General features: G+C 37.3%; 1 protein-coding gene across 1 annotated transcript in view; it reads left to right on the top strand.

The window, feature by feature from the left end:
* The first annotated feature begins 1,672 nt into the window (after positions 1–1,672).
* The window catches only part of epha6 (eph receptor A6), a 429,920-nt gene continuing 408,246 nt past the window's right edge, over positions 1,673–23,346 (top strand). Inside the window, exon 1 of the mRNA XM_069889421.1 lies at positions 1,673–2,318. Within this exon, the coding sequence (XP_069745522.1) occupies positions 1,673–2,318 (646 nt within the window). The remainder of the gene's footprint in view (positions 2,319–23,346) is intronic.

Here is a 23,346-nt window from a genome sequence, read left to right as displayed (position 1 = left end):
CATTGAAATTCTTAAGCATGAGTGTAAAATGTGAGACGATTTGTTTACAATATATTTTCTAGGTGTAGCTATGTATCATTTAATATTGTATGCTCTTCTACTTCACCTCAAAGAGAATACTGACATGTTCCCAAATTGCACAGTTAAAATGAAGGAGAAATGGAGATAACCTTTCTTGCAATAGCTCCTGAAAATATGTGATTGAAGCAAAAAAACAGTTTCCGTTTTTCAGCACCCTCAGAAATACAAAATCTCAGGCATGTTCATCAGATTAGACGAGATCAACAGCGGGAGAAATAAGAGTCAATTTTTGAAAAAAAATGGTGGGGTTTCTCTCCCCACGATTACTGACTAACCTGATTATTTCTAGAGATTTCTAATTGTGTAAAATACATAGAGTGCTTTTAACTGGGGACAGTTTCAACCTAAGGCGAATAGTTGCACTGCTCCAGATAAAGATGTATATGATTCATCAATCGTTGCCATCCGACTTCTGAATCGTTGGATTGCAGTGAGCATTGGAAAATGGTATGCCAGCTTTTTCCAAGCATCTGCTGGAAACATCCTGCGAGTGATGGGGTGGTGGAATCTAGGCTGGAGAATTCATCGGCTCTCCCTGTAGAGCCTACAGATTCATCCCTGATGTTATTGATATCTGGCCCAAGCTTTGAGTGATTGCCCTGAGCATCTTTCTCAGTTCAGCAGATTGAAATTATGTTCCAGTTGCTTTGGCATGGGTAAATAACATTGACTAAACATGCAACAGAGTGGGCTAAAATCAGCCTATAATTTTTAATTAGCAAGTACTGTCAAGAAATCTTTTACTTGGTAATTTTTTTACTTTTGAAACTGTGATCCTGTTTGTTTGCCATTGGCTATTGCAGCTTTAAGTGTCCATTGTACCAAGGATTTAATTACTAGAAAGGTACTTAACAACATTGCCATACAGGGATTAGTTTGAAATCACTATCCATTCAGGAATATATACACTGCCAACTCTATATAACTCCGAGGGCAAAGTAAACACAATACTGTACTGCAAATATGTGAAAATAGATCCAATTTAAATATTGACAATTTGCTCTCTGGTGACACAAAAGACAAGTTAAAAATGTTATTGCTGCTAGTAATACTTACAATTTTGTTGAAATAAAAGCTGTCTGTTAAATAGCCACACTGCATTGAATTGCATGGATTTTATCAATGTGCAGTCACTTTCTATCATTTATTTAATGGGAACAGCAAACACATCTGTTGAATATCTATTAGAGTGTACACCCAAAGAATAATATTTATACTTAGACAGAAAGTAGTAACTTTATAATTCATGTGTTCAAAATGTGGTTGATAAAGTACCACACTGATGGCTCAGTAGAGCCAAGAACATTTCTGTTAGTGGGCTTTCTTCAATCCAAAACTCAGATTTGTTAGTTGCGTAGTCTTAACTAGTTGGCAATAGTTTATCATCAAAATAGTTGAGAGATTATAGTTCAATGTTAAAATAGGTTTATTGAATTGGTATTAAATATATAATTTCTTGTTACAAAAGTTGAAAGTGTGGTTGAATGGCAGTGCGTTTGAAGAATTTCGTAGATGATGACTGAAGGTGGAGTTGCTCATTTATCTACATGTGTTTCTCTTTTCTGTTTTGCAGTGGGATGCGATCCCAGAAATGGATGAACGCAATAGACCCATCCACACCTACCAGGTCTGCAACGTGATGGAGCCAAATCAAAATAATTGGCTGCGAACCAACTGGGTTTCCCGCGAGGCAGCACAAAAAGTGTACGTAGAGTTGAAGTTCACTCTGAGGGACTGCAACAGCATTCCTTGGGTTCTTGGAACCTGTAAGGAGACGTTCAATTTGTATTACATGGAATCAAATGAGTCGCATGGAATTAAATTCAAACAAAGTCAATACACCAAAATTGATACAATTGCAGCTGATGAGAGCTTTACACAGATGGATCTAGGAGATCGTATACTTAAACTAAACACTGAGATCCGTGAGGTTGGGCCAATAACCAAAAAGGGAATTTACCTCGCCTTCCAAGACATTGGAGCTTGCATTGCTCTTGTCTCTGTACGGGTGTACTATAAAAAATGCCCATTTACTTTCCGCAATCTGGCGATATTTCCTGATACAATCCCCAGAGTTGATTCTTCATCTCTTGTGGAAGTTCGAGGTTCCTGTGTGAAGAACGCAGTGGAGAAAGATACACCAAAACTCTACTGCGGTGCCGATGGAGACTGGCTGGTTCCTTTGGGTAGATGTGTCTGCAGTATTGGCTACGAGGAAGTTGATGGAGCTTGCCGAGGTAAGTGAATAAAACAAATACTTAACTACTTGAGAGGTTCAGTGACTCTGTCTTCAGAGCATCTTTGACTTTAGCAATGTGTAGCAAAATGAAGAATAGGCAGCCCACCTCCTGAGGTTCAAAAGTACAGCATCAAATTGGATCACAGGGTCTAATGCTAATCTTATTGAAAAAAGAACAACTAGCTTCCATACTTCTGTGTTATTTAAAATTAAACTTCTGTGAAACAGTTCTGGAGAGATCGTATAACAGAACTGCAAAACAAGCAACAGCTCAAAATTTGTAACGATGCAAAATGCTATTGAAGTTTTCAACACAAGATGTTCCAAAATCCACAGGCAAATTCCTTGTCTAAACCATTAGTAAATGGAATCTTTCTGTTTTACAAGACCATCAGTCTAAGTCGGTTAGTTATGGGATATTGCCATAACATCATTTCAGCATTTTTGTACCATAGAAAAACAATGATTTAGTGTATATATTACATAAAACAAGATAAATATTATGTCAGATGTATTCATTTTTTATACAGTAAAACCCCTGTTATCCATCATTCAAACAACAGGGGTTGAATGAGCCTCAAGCAGCTGGCAAACAAATTGTGGAAAATAAATAGTTAAAAAATACAGAAATTAAAAATGGACTTGCCTCATTATTAGTTCACCAATCACACAACACACAATCTCAAGCAACTGGATAATTCACTTATCTGGCATCTACCAATCCCCATAGGTGCCAGAAATACAGTTTTACTGAATTTTGTCCTTTGGTTAGTTGTTGATTTTGACTTGTTAATTAAGAATGGGAGGAGCCAAATTTTCTACTCAAATCTCTGCCACAGTCCATAAAGTTCAAATTCAAAATGTACATTCAAACATGACCCCCAGTTGTCATACAGAGAGAACTAAAAGATGGCAACTTGCTGAATTTATTTGGTAGGGCAGTTCTTGAAGGAATACTGTCAAAGATCTGGGAACAGTCTGCTTGTATAGCTTGAGGCAATCAGAAAGGCAAAAGGAAAAATTCTAACAATCAAAAAGAAAGCATTGTACAACCAATTAGATTGGAAGACAAAGCAAATTACTCTGCAGTGAGGTCTGTGTATTTGAATATCTATGGTGCAGTTATGAGTTCACTTTTCATATGCTTATAGGTCAGGTCATGTGTAACAGTCGAACTGGTCACTCATTTTTCTGTATAAAGAAACTTTCAGGTCACAACTTAGCAGATATTGAACAGCACATGCCTGAAACGTTGGTTATATATCTTTACCTCCCGTGTATGCTGCAAGACCTGCTGTCTTCCTCCAGCATTTCAACTTCCACCCCGACCTTCAATTCCCTTGGCCCATCTCTAGCAACACTCCCCCCTTTCTCAATCTCTTTGTCTCCTTCTCAGGAGGCAAACTCTTGACAGGCATTTTCTACAAACCCACCAACTCCCACAGCTACCTTGACTACACCTATATCGATTCCATTCCTTTCTTCCAATTCCTTCATCTCCGTTGCATCTGATCTCAGGACGAGGTCTTCCATGTCATTTCATCCAAGGTATCCTTCTTTTAAAAAAAAATGTGGCTTCCCCTCTACTGCCCTCAACTCAGCCCTCACCCACATATTTTCCTTTACCTGCACATCAGCCCTAGCCCCCTCTGTTCCCATGCTCAACAAGGACAAGATTTTCCTTGTCCTCTCCTACTAGTCTCCACATCCAACGTATCACCCTTCATCATTTCTGGCACCTACTATGTGATCCACCACCAGACACATCTTCCCCTCTCCTCCCCTCTCCACCTTAAACAGGGACCACTCCCTTAGTGACTCTCACGTCTACTCCTCCCTTCCCACCAATTGCCCCATTGGTACCTACCTCTGTGACCGCATGAAGTGCTACATACGCTCACACCTCCTTACTCACCACCATTCGGGGCCCAAAAGCAGTCCTTCCAAGTGAAGCTATGCTTCCCTTGTGAATCATCTGCATCTGGTGCTCCTTTTGTGCTCCCCTCTACATCGGACAGACTGGACGCAGATTGGGAGAGTGCTTTGTTCAGCACCTTCACTCTGTCCGCTGCAATCGCAGGGATTTCCCAGTGGCAATCTATTACATTACCCTCCCTATTCCCATGCCAATATCTCATTCATAGACTCAGGCACTGCCACACAGAAACTACCAGGAAATTGGAGGAACAAAACCTCATATACCATTTGACCACCCTCCAACCAGATGGCATTCACATCAACTTCTTCTGTCTCCATAGCATCCTGCACTCCTGTCTCTCCCCTCCCCCTATCTCTATTTCTCTGTCTCCTTTCCACCAGCTCTGCATTCGCAAAGCCACCCCCCTCCCTCGATCAATTCTCACCATTCCTCTCCTGTCCTCCCATCCATGTCCAATTATTATCTTTTGTCTGTTGGCTTGTACTCATCCCTATGCCCTTTCATTTCCTCCACCCTTTGTGCCTGCCTGCTTTTATTTTGCTCATACCTTGAGGAAGGGCTCAGGCCTGAAATGTTGGTGAATATCCTATGGACGTGTGGGACCTGCCGAGTACCTCCAGCACTTCTGTGTTTTTACTAGAATCATTCCGTCTGCTGACATTTGCGTTTCATAGTCATCCCGTCCGCAGACGTTCGTGTTTCACAGTCATTCCACGCAGCTTGATGTATCTTCACTGTGTCCACACCCTAAAATTTTGTTACTTTTGGCCCTGAATGTTTTATAAGAATCCAACACTGCCCATCAACATTCCAGGATGAACTTAACTCCATGCATAACCTATATCAACAATGACCAGATTTATGAAGATGAAATTTTCTCAAAAGAGCTAATTTAAAACTCTGCTTTTTTTCCCCAAATCCAACCAAGTAATTAATGAAATGATTCTGTTGTGTGAGTCTATTAGTAACTCTCGTATACAGTACTAGTTGTTGTCTGTTCATTAAATTCAGTATATTTCTATTTCATTTGGAAGCATAGTTCACAGATATACACATTTACTGGGAAAATTAAACAAAGATTGGGAACATATATTTCATAATTTTGGTTTTGTGGTTAAAAATGTTGGTGTTGTTAAAAATTATAGTATTAATGGTATTCCTTGAGGTGAATTAGATGTTGCCTTCTCATTCTCTTTCATTCATACTCTTGCATTCTTCTGCTCTCCCTCAAGTTTTGATGTATTCTTGATAAAATGCAGTTTGACATCAACCATTCTAATACGGTGGTGGTTAGGAATTTGCTCTTAATTGCATTTATGAATTGTGTTTACTTACACCTTTAAAGAGAGAGAGACTCTAACAGAGAAATAATTTTTTTTCAGGACCAGAAAATGTATCAGGGTTTGTATTTTAATACATGTCAAATTCAAAATGGCTCTTTGAGAATCCAGTGTCTAATTGTTGTCACAAAAGCAAAATGTACTGAATTGTTTGTTCACTGTCATTTGGACTAGTTTGTTTCTAATTTACTTCCAATAATTTGGAGTTTAAAAGTCCTCAACTGAAAAGCCCCTTCAAAGGGAACCTCTATATGACATGTAATAATAATTTAATATATACTATTGTTGTTGGGCCTGAGTGGCTGTAACAAGTAAGAATGATGGTGTGTCTGTACATTGTACTTAATAAGAAAATCTCTTTCATATATCATTGAATCATGAATAGACAAAAAAGAAAAATGCATTTTTTTCAGTTCCCCTATCACTAAAGGGAATCTGTGTAACAGCCATTCATCAAAATGAGATGCATAGTATTTAACTTCACATAACAGCCTAAATTGCAAAGGCCCCCAGCGCTCTATGTTATTTGATCTACAGAGTGAAGCTCTGCTTCTGTGTCGCTACCTGATGTATTGACCACACGAGATGCCTCCAAATTCATCTAACTCCTTGCCCTGCATTATTTCTGACTGTACCTTAAGCATCTCTCTTTCTCCTTTATTCCCAATGGTGCAAATTAAAACCAATTGACATGCCTTTCCCTATTGACCAGAGCTTTCCCTTTTTCAAACTCTCTTTCCTTTCCTTCCAGACCATATCCATTTCTTCTCAGTGCGAGATAGTCCCCGTACTGAGATTGCTCAGGTCTTTTAAACATCACCATGGATTAAAGAAAGGCTCCGTCAGAGAAACCATGTTTATTTTTGGCACCAGAAAAAGGATAAGGGTTTATACATTAGTAGATGTCAAATTCAAAATGACCATTCCTGTTAACAGCTTGATTTGTACCATGTCACAAATTTACCCTGAGGTGTCAAGACACTTATAGACAGTAAATATTCACCAGAGAAATTAAAATATATATATATCCATCTGCAGTTAGGTTGAGGATATTCATTCATATTTTGCCAGGAGCCAATTAAAAAGAGGTATCACCATCATCAATCTGAGTTTTTTTCAAATTCTTTGCGGAAGGGTAGGTCTGCCTTCCACTTCATCCTCTCGCATTTCTAAGCAGTCACATAAGCACTGAATTATTGGCAATGTGACAAACAAACACTTAATATTTGCAAAAGGCTACAGCCAAATTTTATAAATTAGGTTTTGTGCTATAGCAATTATCTTTTAAATACTGTGCAACTGAATACCTGAAAGGAATACAAGTGGGCCAGGAGGGGAGGAAGCATTCTAATGTCAGCTCGAGTGATCACCTAATGGCTGACTGCTCCACAGGGCCCTACTTTGATGTTTGGATGTTTACCTTTGTCACGAAGCACTTGCTGAAATTCCCATCTGATTAGAATCAGGCAGCTAGAAATCTGCCTTATCCCGGCTAAGTGGAAATCAGGTGGGCATTCGAATGATTTCCATGGTTGCAAAAAATTGGCATGTGAATTATTTTGAAAAGTAAAATGTAAAATCACTCGATTTTAATTAATGGTCGTCATTGGCCTGGAGGACACCTGAGAGATGCAGGACAACACACATACATAATTTGCATATAATATCACTCAAAATGTTTTTCAGTTGACTCAGCCTAATTAATTAGCTATCAGCTGGAAAGTATGCAAAGCCTTAAGGTTGATATCTTGATATGCTTCCATGTTTAGCTCTGTGCTCTTTGTAAACTGATGTTTTAATTCTGCTGGAACCAATTACAGTTTCATTTGTAAAGCAATGCCCGCATCTAAACTGGAAAAAGATACACAGGAATCAGTCCAATTTAATATTTGGGGATCCAAAATAATTTAGAAATAAATCATGTTTGTTGTGATTGTTTTCTGGTTTTTTATTTTTAGTTTAGTAAATCAGAGATCCATTTGTTCCCCAATCAGTTTTCCTAAACCCAACGTAGCATCACTTGGTCACAGAAAAATAAATACCACAGGTGCATTGCAGTCAAGCTACCACTCTCAGCCTATGCCTCGAGTTCCAGCAGGCGGAGTCCATATGCGTCGTTCTGCTTCTGCATCATTGAAACTTCAACTGTGCAGTTTTGTGATTTTATTTAATACCTGATTTAGATCTTCCCAAAACTTTTTCACTTTCTCACATGCCCAAATTCCATGTACTGTTGTTCCCGTTTCCTTCTTACAGCGAAAACACCTATCTGATACTGTTGGATCCCATTTATTTAACTTTTGGGGCATGATATATAGCCTGTGTAACCAATTATATTGCATGCATAACCTTGTATTTATTATATTTTTCATAGTTCCAGAGCATAACTTTTCCCATATTTCATTTCTTATCTTTATGTTTAAATCTTTTTCCCACTAAAATCACAAAAAGCAACATACCAAAAAATCCAGAGATCTTTCTTCTTAGTAATATAAGAAGTGAAGAATTAGGTCTCAAACTGGATGAAGCGCAAAAAAGATTTATTATGATAGCCTTAGCTGTAGCAAAAAAATGTATAATGTCAACTTGGAAATCAGAAGAGAGCCTGAAAGTATAGCAATGGAACATAGAAATGAATAAATTGGAAAAAATAACATGCAATTTAAAAAATAAAGTCACATTATTTGAACAAATTTGGGAACCGTACATGGAACACAACAGAGAGAGCTTGCCTCGGACCTCCACCCCCTAAAATGATAGAATGAGAAGAAGACGAAATGATTTGATCCAGTGTGTAAAAGTAGATGACACAATTTTCTTGTTTATTTTCTTTGTGTGATGACATTTTTTAATGGGTTTAATGTATTAACGTTTAATAGGTTTGGAGGGGGTGGGAAGGAGGGAGGGAAGGTAGGGGGGAATAAAGGGGAGAAAATGCCACTGTGTATATTCAAGAGGGAAATGTTTGTGTGTATTTTGATTAATATGGTTCATAGTGTCAAAAAAAACTGTGCTGTTTTGGAGAGAGCCAAAGCATATCCATCCAGGAAGGAAACCTGAGCAGAATGTTCTTCCCCCTATAGACTGCAAACTGTTGATAAGTCAGGTTCGACAGTTTATTTGAACTGCACTAACACTGAACACAATGTCAAATCAATGAGATTGTCACTTCTGGGTTCACTCACCCCAGAGTCCGTTCAGAGTGTGGCATGTTTGAAGTTGCATTTAGTGTACCAATGTAAAATTTCTCTTAATGCCCTCTCAGAGAAAAACATTGCTAAAATGGTGTACTTTCAAAGAGATATAGGCTAACCCATTGCTGAAAAAGGCAGGAAAATATTGCGTTAATATTATCAAATATCAATATGTTTCTGTCATAAATTGACCAGGATCTGGGTGAGAATGGAAGTGGGTGGGAGAAGAAACAAAGCATAGGGAGTTCTCCAAAACAAACAATGGAAAGAGAGGAGTTTTGAAATTGTGGCATTTCTGATGGTCAATTGGAGACACAAGTGGGACATTTGGGATAATACAAGTGGGATAATATAAAGCAGCACACTTTGGTGCACTTGTCTCAACTGCAAAGCCCCTTTTTCTTTTTAGTTGATTATTTAAAGATTTGGATATACCTTCTACTCTTCTGGGATCCTTGCTAGGTAATATGTAGAAAAGTGCAGCTTGCTATTTCAAAAATAGAAATATAAAACTTGGATTACAGATACATTCGATGTTAAACAAAGTAGTTGTCATGGAGTAGGGAGTACCATGTCTACTTTTATGCTAGATCCAGGCCAAATAGCTCCAAACATGTAATTAAAATTTTGTAATCTGGAAGAAAACAATTCCCACCATTAGTTCAGCCGGATGTAGTTCTATTTGACTAGCCATGAGTTATGTTATAGTCCTTGGATTCATCCAGGACACTTATCCCAAAGAGGACTCCGTTTCTTATTATTAAGGAGATTGTTTCATCCTCTATCAGTTCTCCAATCAGTGAAGTTGTGATACAGATATATCCAGAGTTCTATGTTTTTGTGTTTAGTTACATGTCCTAGAGAGAACTTAGCTGCAGAACAAGATATATTATCTGAGTAAAGGTGATGTGAGCATTTTTTGACTGTTTCTTTTTATCCAGTGTTCATCTGAAAAGATTCAGTCCATTCAAAGCTCAATTATGGAATCTGGGATTCTTCATATTCAGGTTGGCCTTGATTATATCTGCAAAACAACCATGTAAAATTTTTGTATGTTTTGAATTTCTGAATTTTTGTATGAGATATTAATGTTTAAAATGGGCAACATCCAGCAAAATGTTGACTGATCAGGTTTATTGACATGAGGCACTTGTACACAGCCACTGAACAGCAGAAAATTTCAGGAAAATTCCCTCTCCGGTGGCAATGTAAAAATATCAGGATGGAATTTTTAATGCAAATTCTATACTGTAATTTTTCCACTCGTACCCCTCCACATTTTTATGGAGTGGCTGTGGTATAAATTGACCACAGCCACTCCATAAGAAACAGACCTAATGAATACGACGTTTCCCTTCCGACAAACTCCATAACACAGGAAGGCTGTGTAAAAGTGCCCCTGTGCAGATGACCACATTGGGATACACCGGAGGTAAGTATGCTAATTTATTTTTAATAACTCTGTGGTTTCTGTGTAAAAATGCCCATAGTTTGAACCTCTTGCAATATGTGAGGGATGTCTGAATGATGAAGAAAGCAAGAACTCCCAGTGCGTTGTGTATTCAGCCTTTATTTGCACAAATCACTCTTCTGTCTATAGTTTTTTCAAAATGACAGGATTTTCTGAAAATAGTTTTTAGGATGATATGAATCAAAAGGAGCAAGAGAATGTTATATGTACAGATAGTTTTGGTCATGAGGCAAAAAATGATTTGCTTAACAATTTTTTTTAATTTTAATTTTGCAAGATGCAAATAAAATACAAGAGATAAAAAGAACTACAAACTACAAACACCTCCCCCCTTACTAAACTAAACTCCCCCCCCACAGCCTTAAAAAAAGGGTATTAAATATTCACTTTTTGGTGTTCCAACTCTACTACATTTATTTAAGTTCTATAGACATACATTCTAAATATAAACCCCACATATCAACAAAAAAAAGAATAATTATTTTGTAAATTGTATGTTATTTTTTTCTAAATGTAAACATGACTGGAATTCATCATGCCATCTTTGAAGACTCATTTGTACATCACTCTTCCATGTAACAGCTATACATTTTTTCGCTACTGCTAACTCTAATCGTAAAAAAGCTAAATACGGTTTAATCATTCATGACTCTACAAATAGTCCATTCATATAACCTAATAAACACATCATTGGATCCAATTGCAAATCTATTTTGAACTAATTAGAAAAAAAGGTTTAATTTTCTTACATAACCAAACTGAATGTATAAAAGTACCTCTTTGCTCTCCACAACTAAAACACTAAACTAAATCCATATCTCTTCAATTTTTCTGAGAATTAAATATAATTGATGTAAAAAATTATAATTAACCATATTATTACCTCACATTAATTAACTTTGTAACATTATCAAAACACATATTTGACCATTCTTCCATGTCAAAGCAATATCTAAATCTTTTTCCCATTTCTCCTTAATTTTCTTTATATCTACTTTCTCCATTTTCTCCTGTAACAACCTATACCTATCTGAAATAACGTGTTTTGGATTATAATTATGAAGTTAAAAGTGTATATTGCATTTTTGCAAGTAGCTCATTTGACAGAGAAAGAACATTTGAAATTGAAAAGGTAGGACATGTAATTGCTTCTTTTAACTCAAAAGCTAGAGGGGTTGCGATATTGGTAAATAAAGTATCTTTCAGTTTGGATTCTTTCTCTGCCAATGCGGGAAGAATTTTGATAGTTAATTGTAAATTTTTTTCAGAGATTTGGACATTAATGAATGTATATGCACTGAATGAGGATAATGAAGCTTTTATATCTGATTTTTTTTAGCTTTGAATCAATCGAATGAAAATGTTTTGGTAGGGGGAGATTTCAATTGTTGTTTGGATCCTTTGCTAGATTAATCTCCAAAAACTGTGAAAAGAACTAAAATGGCAAAAATATTGCTTGAGATGGTGAAAGATTTGAATTTATAGGAAGTTAAATCCAACTGAAAAAGATTTCTCTTTTTATTCAGCTCGTCATAATTCTTTTTCTAGAATAGATTTATTTTTGATTTCTGTACAGTTACAAGGACGATTTAATTACACAGAATATAAAAGTAGATTGTTGTCTGATCACTCTTTGTTATTAGTTAAATGTTTAGGTACTGAAGTAACTGAGACAGCTTATCGTTGGAGATTTAATGAGATGTTATTAAAGTGATCAGATTTTGTTAAATTTGTAAGAGATCAAATTACCTTCTATTTACAAATGAATGGGTACATAATAAATTTATTTTAAGAGGATGCTTTGAAAGCATATTTGAGAGGTCAGATTATTAGTTATACAGTAAATATTAAAAAAACAATATTTACTAGAAAGTTCAAATTTGGAAAAGGAAATTGGAAGTTTGGAGAAAAAATTTGAGGGAAAGTGTACTGAGGATGATAAGATACAGTTATGTAACTTGAAGTTACGTTATAATACTTTACAAACTTATAAATATGAAAAAATGATTTTGTGATCTAAACAACATTATTATGAGTTGGGTGAAAGAGCACATAAGGTTTTAGCGTGACAACTTAAGACTGAGCAAGTATTGAGAACAATTAATGCTATTAGGAAGAATGGAGAGATTACATAAATGAGAAGATATTAATGAAGAATTTTTTAAATTTTATCAAAATTTATATACATCAGGGTAATCAAGAAATTGATCAAATTGATTCTTTTTTATCTAATTTGCTTAACAGTTCAAGACATTTAACAACATTCAAGATGTTGGAGGAATAGGTTTGGTCATCAGATTAGTTCTGAAATATTATCCACTATATATGGCAACTTACAGTGTCCAGATATTATTTTACTTTGTTAGGTTTCTTATAACCGTGCAAATATAATATAAAGCTATCATGTCTTGAGAAGGCAAACAAAATGAATTCTAATCATTGTCTTGGAAATTGTATGATTATAAACACTATGTTGATTTGGTTTTGAAGCTGGGGGAAGTCAATTTGAAACAACTTAACTGGAAAGAAATACTCCAAATATATATGCATTTGGGAAGATGTTTAACTAAAGTGGTTTCATATAGATTCAGATCTCATCTGGATGAGTTTGTCACTACTGCTGGTCTACTTCAGATGTTTTTGCGCTTTGGATAAAGTTATGCCACATTACTACACGGTAGGTACATTATTCTTGACTGCTGTGAAACACAGAAAACTAGAAATAGTACCGGGATATAGTCTATCTTCTGATGTTCATGTAATATGACTTTATCCATTATTAGAACTTGGCTTTGACCTAATAAGTTAATTATATTGCAAGATCGATAGATACCACAATAAATACCAGGATTCCACCTAGAGATAAATAGGCCCCATTGTGTAATACCATCTAAGAATACTAAACAAGATTTGAATGGCAATTGCATGTACTATTTTTAGATTTAAAATTTTTTCCCAGTGCTAAGCACCTAGTGTTTGCTGTTTTTCCTGCATTTTTCACCATCCCATACCTCTTTCTCTCTCTTTTTGAACTGGGACAAATTTGATTTTTGTTTTTATTCCACCTGAAGTACCTTGCAGAATTCTTAAGAGACTGCAACTTCAACAGATTGAAATGAATACAGTGCTCGCATACGTTCTTGCAAATGGAGTTCAGATAGAGGTCAGCCATGATCAAATAGAATGACAGAAAAGGCTCAAGGGACTGCAAGGCCTACTGCTGTTCCAATGGCATAAGATGTCACGAATCATAATTACATAGCATTATGGTTTCTGAAAATGCAAGAATTTATTTCAGCAGATAAACATGTTGCAATTTGTAGTGGATCATATGAGAATTATCAGCCCACAAAACTCCCAGAGAATTAATATTTACTTACAAATGGTGAATGACCAGTTTTACCTTGGAGCAACTGACAATGGGCACAGTAAATTTGTTCATGCTTTGCTTTCTTCATCACTTTAATTCTTAAAAAATGTTTGAAAACCAGTATAAAAGTGCATATTAATGATATTTGCAGTACCAGCTGCTGAGTTCTGGGAGGAAATAAATCGACCTTAAAATGCTAACATTTAAATCACAACATTGTTGGCACTGATGTTTTTTTCCAGAATACAGCTTGCTTTCTAATGTTCCCTTTCCTACAATCAGTTCTGGGCTCTTATTTACCTATTTAAGATTCCTTGTCCCTATTTCAGATATGTAGGGTGATTGAGTCGATAGAGAGCTGCATCTCAGAGCAGTCAGCATATGCAATGCTACCTCCCTCCCTTCCACCCTCCTCCCTCCTCTCTCCCCGCTGCCAATCACCAAAATCCAGACTCAAAGGCTAGCTCCTCTTAACAGCAAAGAGAAAGGAATGGCTAACTACTGAATACTTCATCAAGGGATCTATTCTTTACTGCGGTATTATTTATCTTGGATGTTCAATAGTAGAGTTTTTTTTGAAATCTGGAATTTAAAGAACAAATAATTTGTTTCTGGGAAATAGAAAAAGTGTGTTTGTGAACTGCTCATGGCAATTTATATATTTAAAAATTATGGTGGCTTCAGAAATTGGAGAAATGACATTACTTTATAATTCATTTTGAATAGACACACTTTTCATGATCTGGTCAAGAACAAAGAAGCTCTCACCTCTCCTGGGACTAGGGATTAGTTTTATGAAAGGTGCAAAGATGTGGCAGACAAAAAAGGAAAACATAACACCATGTAGTTTAAAAAAAAATTTAAGTGCAATTTAATGTTATGAAAAATTTTATTAAGCTATAAATACTATCTGAGCTGATGTTATATTTACTGTTCATACAAGATATAACATTATGTGAAAACAATGTCCCTTCATGGCAATACGACTGAAAAGATAAATGATTATTAAATGAGAGATGATGTAGCTTGAGGCTGGGAAATTCTAATTAAACTTTCCCCTTCCTGGCTTCGCATTTCCCACCCTTATAAAAAAAATTGTGACTGGTTTTGTTCAACTCTATAAGGTTTTACTGAAATATAAGATTTTATTAAGATATTTTGAATCAGCAGTTATTTGGTTGCACTTTCAGATATTTGATTAAGTTGGACTATTATTGGAGCCTTTCAAATTTGATCTGGATTCTTCAATCCGTTAGTGATAGACAAATAGATTAAAATAATATTCAGAGACTTTTGCTTCAATAAAAAAACAAACATCCAACAAGCCAACCAGTATCCAGTGAGCTCTACCTTGTATCAAAAAGGTATTAAAACAAGACAGTAAATCTTTTCAACCCTTTCTCTGTACATCTGTCCTCTAATAAATACCACACTTTTTTTGTGTTTGGCTTCCATTCTATTAACACCCATCAGTCAGACACTTTATTCTAAATGTCAGTTCAATGTCTATGCAGAACCCCAACAATTAACTGTACCATCTTCAAGACTTATGACCAGTTTCGTCAATTCGTGACATGTTTGTTCTCGGCAGAACTAACGTGGTAAGCTAACTGCAACCAAAGGAGATCAGCAAGTGTACTGAGACCCATGGATTGCAGAGAGTTTCATAAAGCTGATTGTAGGAACTCTCAGCTTCAATTTTGGGCGCTCAGATAAATATGGTGGAGCCTTTTTATATGGCTGACTCAGGATTCTCAGTCATTACTGCATAATATCATATCGAAGGTAACCTCTTTCTTGAAAGATAAAGCAAAGTTATTGAAAAGATATTTTCTATGTTCCCCCTTGCCTAAGTTGGAAGCTATACAGGAAAGGGAGGACATTGGTTAAGATGATGTATTTATTTGTGGGCAAGTGTTTTTCCCAATGTTGACCTGAAATTTTCTCAGAGAAACAACTGACTCATTAATCCCTTTCGAACTATTATGTTCATCAGTATCAAAAACCAACAAAATCCTCAATGTCAGAAGTCTAAAGCTCCCTGCTATGAAGCAAGTTCCAAAATGATAAGGCTTGCAAAAAAAATAAACTCTCAACCTGATATGCACAAACTTTCTCCTTAACTTTAGAGGAAAAAAAAATCTAAAATGATTGATTATTATTAACGTGGCATCTTTAGGATGCAACAAATTTAATTGGCATTGAACTTAATTGACTGCTATTTTCACATACTCTCTGAGTAGGGGAAGGTTGAGAGACAAATGGTTGACTCAGTGATCTGTGACAACCAAGTTCCCTACTCTAACATGTTCAGAGTTCTTACTGCCAGTGCTTTATCCAAGTTATATTCAACTTGGAAAAGTGCTGCTGTCTCAGCTAAATGAGGGCAATAGCAATAATTAGAACAAACATGAGCATTTCCTTGTTCTACACCACACCAGTTAAAGTCAGTGTTGAAAACTCAGGACCAAATCCTTCTGACCACATGTCATTGTTCTGTCATCTTTGTGGCTTCTGCTGATTGGACAGAACATTTGTTGAGAGGCCCCCTATTGGAAGTTCATTGATCTAAGAATTATGCATTCAGATTAAAGGAGTTGCATGCTCCAAAATCAGACCCCATGGACTCTATTTCCATGGTAGAAAAAAGATCACATCATATCTGATGAGACATTGAAGTAAACTTACCACTGCCCTTTCTGTTGAAAGACTTGTATTGTTCAAGAAGAACAAACTGAGCTTGCCCAGTGTCTTCAACTGTTCTTGCAAATGTCCATGTTTTTCTCTGAGTGCCACCACAGGATACCAGTTCTCAGTTTAGATTAATAGTCTACAAAGTCTGTTTAAGAACTGGTTTGCTTTGCAACCATACTTCATATTGCAAGTCCTTTTTCCTCTGGTATCCCAGTTAATTGGCCGCTCATTGTCCTGGTTAAAGAAGCCGTTTTTGCTGTTTCCACTGGGCCACCTTTAACCAGGACACAAACTGCTTTCCCACTAACCTCAAGTCATCCCTGGTGATAGGAGAATCTACCTTCAACAATAGTCCAGGGATGCAACTTGCCCTTTTTCCAGTGGTTTAATTGGCACACTGGCATCAGTAGAGGTCAAGGCCGTCAATCATCGGCATAATTGTATGTCATTTGACGCCAGTATGCTGATTGTTTCCCTTTTCCACTGGACCCTAAACTGGTAAATTGGCTATCAATTCCTGGGACAAGGGTTCAGTGGAAAAAGGGCTACAGTCAAATGATTCTCATGATCAAAGCACTCAGTGAGCCCTGTAATGTTTACATGGCCATGAAAGTAATGCCTTTCCATTCTCTATCTAATGCACAAGAAGAACATAGCATTGGCTTATTTGTCTTTTATACCATGTAGTATTGTAATAAAATATACCCAATATAGGATTTTACTTAGTAACCTGACAATATTCAATGTGGCAGGATTATACAATGAAATGCCCCTTGACTCATTTATCTATAAAATGCTTCTAAAATTGTATTAAAACAAGAGGAATAGAATATAAGAGTAGGGATGTGATGTTGAGGCTCAATAAGGCAATGGTAAAACCTCATCTGGAGTATTGTGAGTAGTTTTGGGCTTCTTATTGAAGAAAGAATGTGTTGACTTTGGAGAGGGTTCAGAGGAGGTTCACAAGGATGATTCTGGGTTATCATATGAGGGGTGTTTGAAGACTCTTGACCTGTACTCTTTGGAATTTAGGAGATTGAGGGAGGATTTAATTGAAACATTTCAAAAGTTGAAAGGTATAGATAGTGTAGATATTTCCCATGGTGGTAGAGTCTAGAACAGATTGAAGGGCATCCACTTAGAGCAGAGATGCAGAGAAATTTCTTCAGCAGGAGAGTGGGGAATCTGTGGAATTTGTTGCCACAGGAAGTTGTGGAGGCCAGGTTGTTGGGTGTATATTAGGCAGATTTGATAGAATCTTGATTAGCTGCTTCATCAAACGTCATGGGGAGAAGGCCAGGCAGTGGGACTGAGTTGGAAAATAGATCAGCTCATAATAAATGGCAGGGCAGACTCGATGGGCTGAGTGGCCATTTCTGCTCCTATTATCTCATGGTTTTACGTTAATGCAAATCAGAGCAGACTTGGATTGTGTCTATAATGATGAATTGATATCAGCCAGGAAAGCAGAGGCATAGTTGATCCTGTTATCTTGCCTGTTTTTAGTTAGTGTTTGACAGCATCAGATGGTTATTTTTAAATGCTAGCAAATAAATAGAATTAGTTCATGTCTTTTATGTTAATGTCTGTTTTGCTGTTTACATGAACCTGATTATTATTTACTGCTAATTCTTTCCACTGGATTTTGTTTTGGTAAATATTACTGGCATTGGAGAAGGTCCAGAGGAAGTTCACAACAGTGATCCTGGGGATGAGAGGTTTAATGGTCAAGGACTGCTTAATGGCTCTGGGCCTGTACTTGGTAGAGTTTAGAAGGGTGAAGGGGAGATATCATTGAAATGCATCAATTGCTGAAAGTGCCAGATAGAGTGGGAGAGGGAACAGTCTCAGAATAAAAGAATAATCCTTTAGAACAGAGATGAAGAGAAATTTCTTCAGCCAGAGAGTGTGAATCTATGGAATTCATTGCCACAAATACCTGTGGGGCAAGTCATTGGGTATATTTAAAGCAGAAGTTGATAGATTCTTGATCTGTAAGGGTGTCAAGGGCGAGAAGGCAGGAGAATGGATTGAAAGAAAAAGTGTATCTGCCATGATTTGAATGGTGGAGCAGACTCGATGGGTCAAGTTCCGCTCCAAGTCTTATAGTCTGATGATCTTACGGTATTGTATTTTACATTCTCTATTCTGTGCTTAACTTGTTACCTGGTGGGGATTTGCTAAAAGACGACTCCTAAATATTGATTGCCAGGTCAATAAAAAGATTTCCATTTTAGGATGCCTTTATACAGCATTTCCATCTATGTATTCTTTCGTGTGGAGCAAAAGAATCACTTGCATTGATATTCTCAGGTCAAGCATGTTTATTTGCCATCGATCTTACCTCTGCAGAAGAGAGAGCTAAATAGTCCCTTCAGAATAAAACAAATGCCTAACAGTGACGACCCAACACTAATGTTTAATCCGTGGTGAAAAGGCAAGGTTCCAGCACCAGCATGGAGAGATTTTTAATGAAGCAACTAAGCACAATGAACAGAGGCTGTGGTGCATCATCTTCTCATAACAAATAATGGCATCTGTTACCATTGCTGTGATGACCCTGAACCAGAGAATTCTCAGTCTGGTGCAACGTCTACTATTTTTTCCCCAAAAATAGACTTTATTCACCATAAATTATTTACAAAAGGAAAACCGTTCAGAGTCTGTTCCCATCCTTATTTCATATCCATACATTCCCATCACAGTGCATTGTTACATTCGACTCTATTTACACCATTACCACCACTGCGGCACCTTAACACTTCTCCCCCTCTCCCCCCCACCCTCCCACCTCCAAGGAACATCCCCTTAGTCTCAGCCCCTCTGGTAATGGGAGGATTCCAAATTGTGTTCCTTCCTTGGTGATAATTTGTTGGCTGTGCCACTGAGACAGATCTGACCTTGCTTGGCTTCTTGCAATGTGATGTGCTTTCTGATATGCACCACTCATCTGTAACAGTTAGTTATAGCTAACAAATTGATTCATGATACATTGCACCAGAACTTGCAGGAATTCTTCCCCAGTATTGCCATATCCTAAACACGCCCTTACTTCATGTCTTAAAATAAGATGCTGTTGCAACGGGCACCAGCAAATCACCCAATTAACATTAATAAGCCCAAGTCCCAATTTCAGACTGATAGGCCAGAGGCCATCCCTACTGCTGTGCGTTAGGTTCTCCCCTCCATCTTCCCATTAAAAACAGACGTTAAACCTTTCCCTCACCTCTTCCATCACCACCTCCCCTCCCCACTGCCTTCATATACCAAACCAAACTGCTCTTCCATCTGCCGTGTTGTTTGTCAGGAACTTATCTAATCTATCCCTTTTACCAGAGTTTGGTTTGCCCTGGCCTCACTGTGTCATTTCAAGTGATCATCTGTATACTGTAAAAATGCTGTGGGAGCATCAGTCAATGAGTTCAAGTTAGCAACCTCCCTCCGGATGAAAAGATTCCTCAGATCCCCCTCTTACCATCGAACAACTCAGTTTAGACCTATGTCCTGATGGTTCTGCAAATCAAGAAAGCCAGTCCAATTCAGTGCCAGACACATTTTAACAGTGACACCCATTTTGCTGGTGAAATTCTTGCCCCTAAAAGAGAGGAGGTTGCACTGTAATATATAATTTCCAAAGTTCGTATTTATTGTCATAGTACATGCATGCCATCACATAGAACAGTTAGATTATTTTTTCTGTGGTATTGGCAGAATTTCTACTTATCGGTAGTGCAAACTGTACACAAGAATGAAGATACACAGTAAAATCCCCGATATATGGAATTCAAGCAACCGGCAACAAAAAAAAAGGAAATTTTTTAAAAATGTAAATAGAAGTGTGAAATTGTAAAAGTAAATATTCTCTGAAGCAACACACGACCCCTTGGTGAAGATGGAAGCAAACATTCAGCCAGCGGAACGCCCGGCCGTGCCCCGCCTGCAGCAGCTGTTTGAATAAAGCTTCAATAAAGTTGTGTTTGAAGAAAATTATGTCGCTCAGGATGAAGGGCCAGCCGATATCGTTCAACACTGGGGTGATTCTCCCAATGTGTCTCACTATCCCTGGGTGATTCTCCCAATGTGTCTCACTATCCCTGCCTCGTAAGAGTCTTTATCAGTATTAAGTATATTAGTAAAGCTTTATCTGTAAACTTGGTGGGGGGGGGGATAATTATGATGGTGGTTTGGTTAGCACAACACTTACAATGTTTGACTGGGGTATGAATTTAAATTTTGTAAGTTGCAGGAATTACTTAGTTAAAGTGAACTTTACCTAATTAGTACTGATTTTTTTTTTCGTTACTTTACATTTTACACTGCCTTTTATTTTATAAACAGTTTTTTCTTAATGAATGTTTATTAGTTAGGCGTTGTAAGATTGTGTCTCAGGCAACCGTAAATTTCACATATCCAGCATCCACAATCCCTATAGGTGCTGGATACCAGGGATTTTACTGTACATAAAAGAGAGAGAAATGTAAATAAACTGCAGGCAAATAAATATTCAATAATAAATAATAAGCAAAGTCGAGTCCTTAAATAAGTGTCTGAATGACTGTTGTATAGGAGTCTGATGGTTGAGGGGTATCAGCAGTTCCTGAACTTGGTGGAACAAATCCTGTCAAAGCTATACATCTTTCCTGATGGCAGCAAGGAGAACAGAAAATGTTCTGGGTAGTATGGATCCTGATGATTTCTGCTGCATTTTGACGGCAGCATTCCATGTAGAATGTTCCTGATGGTGGGGAGAGTTTTGCCTGATGTACTGGGCTGTGTCCACTGTGTTTTGCAGGACATTCTGCTCAGAGGTATTAGTGCCCCCATACCAGGCCATGATGCAGCTGGTCAGCACACTTTCCACTGGACATCTGTAGAAGTTTGCCAAGGTATGCGATGTCATACCAAAATTCCACAAACTCCTGAGAAAGTTTGAAAACCACCGTTTTAATTGTACCTAATTGACTTATTATATGCCTGGACTCACTACAGTTTGCAGAGCTAAACTCTGGAAACTACAGTCAATCGTCAACAGTATCTCACCCATTACTGCCTTTCCCACTAATTTGAGTATTTTCAGTATAACGTGACTGGAACTTCTGTTGTAAATAAGTGGTTGGCTATTTTACATTAAATGAGTTTAAAAGATAAGTACTTTTTAATGAATCAGATGGTTAAATCATGTGTTTATCGGTTTAATCAGATTGGTTCAGATTAATCAGTTAAATCAGATTAATTTCCAGTTAGGTATTCCTAATAAAGTGAACACTTTATTTTAATATCAATATATAAGCAAATAAGTTGAACAGGCTTTTAAACTCTTTGCCATTTAAACATTGGTTACAAAGTTATTCAAAGTAGGAGCGTTAAATAATAAATAATTTAAAGCAGGAGAAACCAAAGCAAACATTTTCTTTTGAGAAAGCATTGGAGAAAATTAAATCTTTAACTACACTTGCTTGTATACTTTGTTGTCAGCCAGACTGATCGTTGACTTTCTTTGCTTTATATGTGACTGTTCTGGATTCACAGAATTGTTTTGCCTTGTTTTTCCACCTAAAACAAGTGCAACTTGTGTACACTGCAGTTACCATCGTCAGGGCTACACAATCTCCTGGGAAATGCAAGGAGGGAGAGGATCCACTGGAAAGTTAGTGACATGAATCCAAGAGGTTTGCTTCATGGAATTGACTGCCTAGTGAATTTTCCCCTGATTTGGGAAGAGGAAGTGAGACTTTAAAAGTTTTCGTAGTGAAGGAGATAAATGTTTTACAAGGCAATAACGTATCCTATTTTACAGCTTATATTCACCTAAGATATGGCAGTGTTGATTTGTTATTCCCATCTGCAGTCTAGTCCACACCTAAAACTCCCAGGCAATTTCAGAGCAGATTCAATTTGGAGTGTAACTTTATTGACCTGGTCTATTATGGGAAAGACCTTCAAGATCAGCCAGGGAAGAATTCAAAAGAGCAATCACTGACAGAAGAGAGTCCATTCCTGACTGCAACATAGATTTGTGTTATTCTTGGAGAAGGAGGTCTTGGATCGACTTCCATTTCTACTCATGCTATGAATAGTGCACAACAATAATATCCTTCCCTCTAAAATCCTTTGTCCATCTGTGAGACATCTTTCATGTTTTACATTCCTCAAAACGGTCGGTCACATAATGTTTTAAAAAAAATCAGTGATCGCACCTCAGAAATAGCCACGCTTAGATATGTGGTTATAATGACGTGAAAATTGTAAGTCTAAGTGGGTGATGCTTCTTATCACTGTGCCTGTGGATGAGCCTCGGATATTAATTTAGTACTGTTCCAAGGTATAACCTGAGCTGTATGCGTTATAAGCTGCTGCTTGACAAACTGAGCCTTCCAGTGCTGAGAGGTGCTTCTGCTAACACTTGGAGATGCTGCCTGGAAGACATGCCCCTGTCTCATTTCAGACTGGGCAGAGAGTGCTATCATTCAGGCTCCTGCCTGCCATGGGCAGAGTAAAGGCCACGAGCTCTGTGTGGCCGCTGAACCACTGTGAATGATTGGAGATAGATAAGCAATCAGCATCCAGTCTCATTCAGATGCAGGTCTTGTGCAAGTCAACATTGCAGGCAATCAGTCAGAGAAAGTTCAAGTGCTACTTGTAGCTGTTGGACAGAAACCGAAAATGAGCTGCCTCAGATAAATCAGTGGAACTTGCAAATTCTGGCGAAAGGGATTAACATTGCCTGATGATGGATGCTTGTTAAAGCAAATATATATTTATTGTCTTGTTTTTGTTTCTAAGGAGTTTTCTACATGAGCTTGATGTAATTAGTGATTTCCATCGAAGAGAGGTATGAATTATACATCTACTGAAAACCAATATATAACATTATTTCCCTCCTTGTAAAGCCAAATTTGTAAAATGTGAGTTTAAATTATGAGGATGTTTAGAATTAGATTATCTAATAATTAACATCGAGGCATTCAACTGACAAGGTTAGACTGCTGAACCTACTTTAAGACTTCTCAAAGACACA

The sequence above is a fragment of the Narcine bancroftii genome, chromosome 7, assembly GCF_036971445.1.
Source record: "Narcine bancroftii isolate sNarBan1 chromosome 7, sNarBan1.hap1, whole genome shotgun sequence".
In the NCBI taxonomy this organism is placed as follows: Eukaryota; Metazoa; Chordata; class Chondrichthyes; order Torpediniformes; family Narcinidae; genus Narcine; species Narcine bancroftii.
The sequence above is the reverse complement of the archived record's forward strand: the minus strand, read 5'-3'. Positions and strand labels throughout refer to the sequence as shown.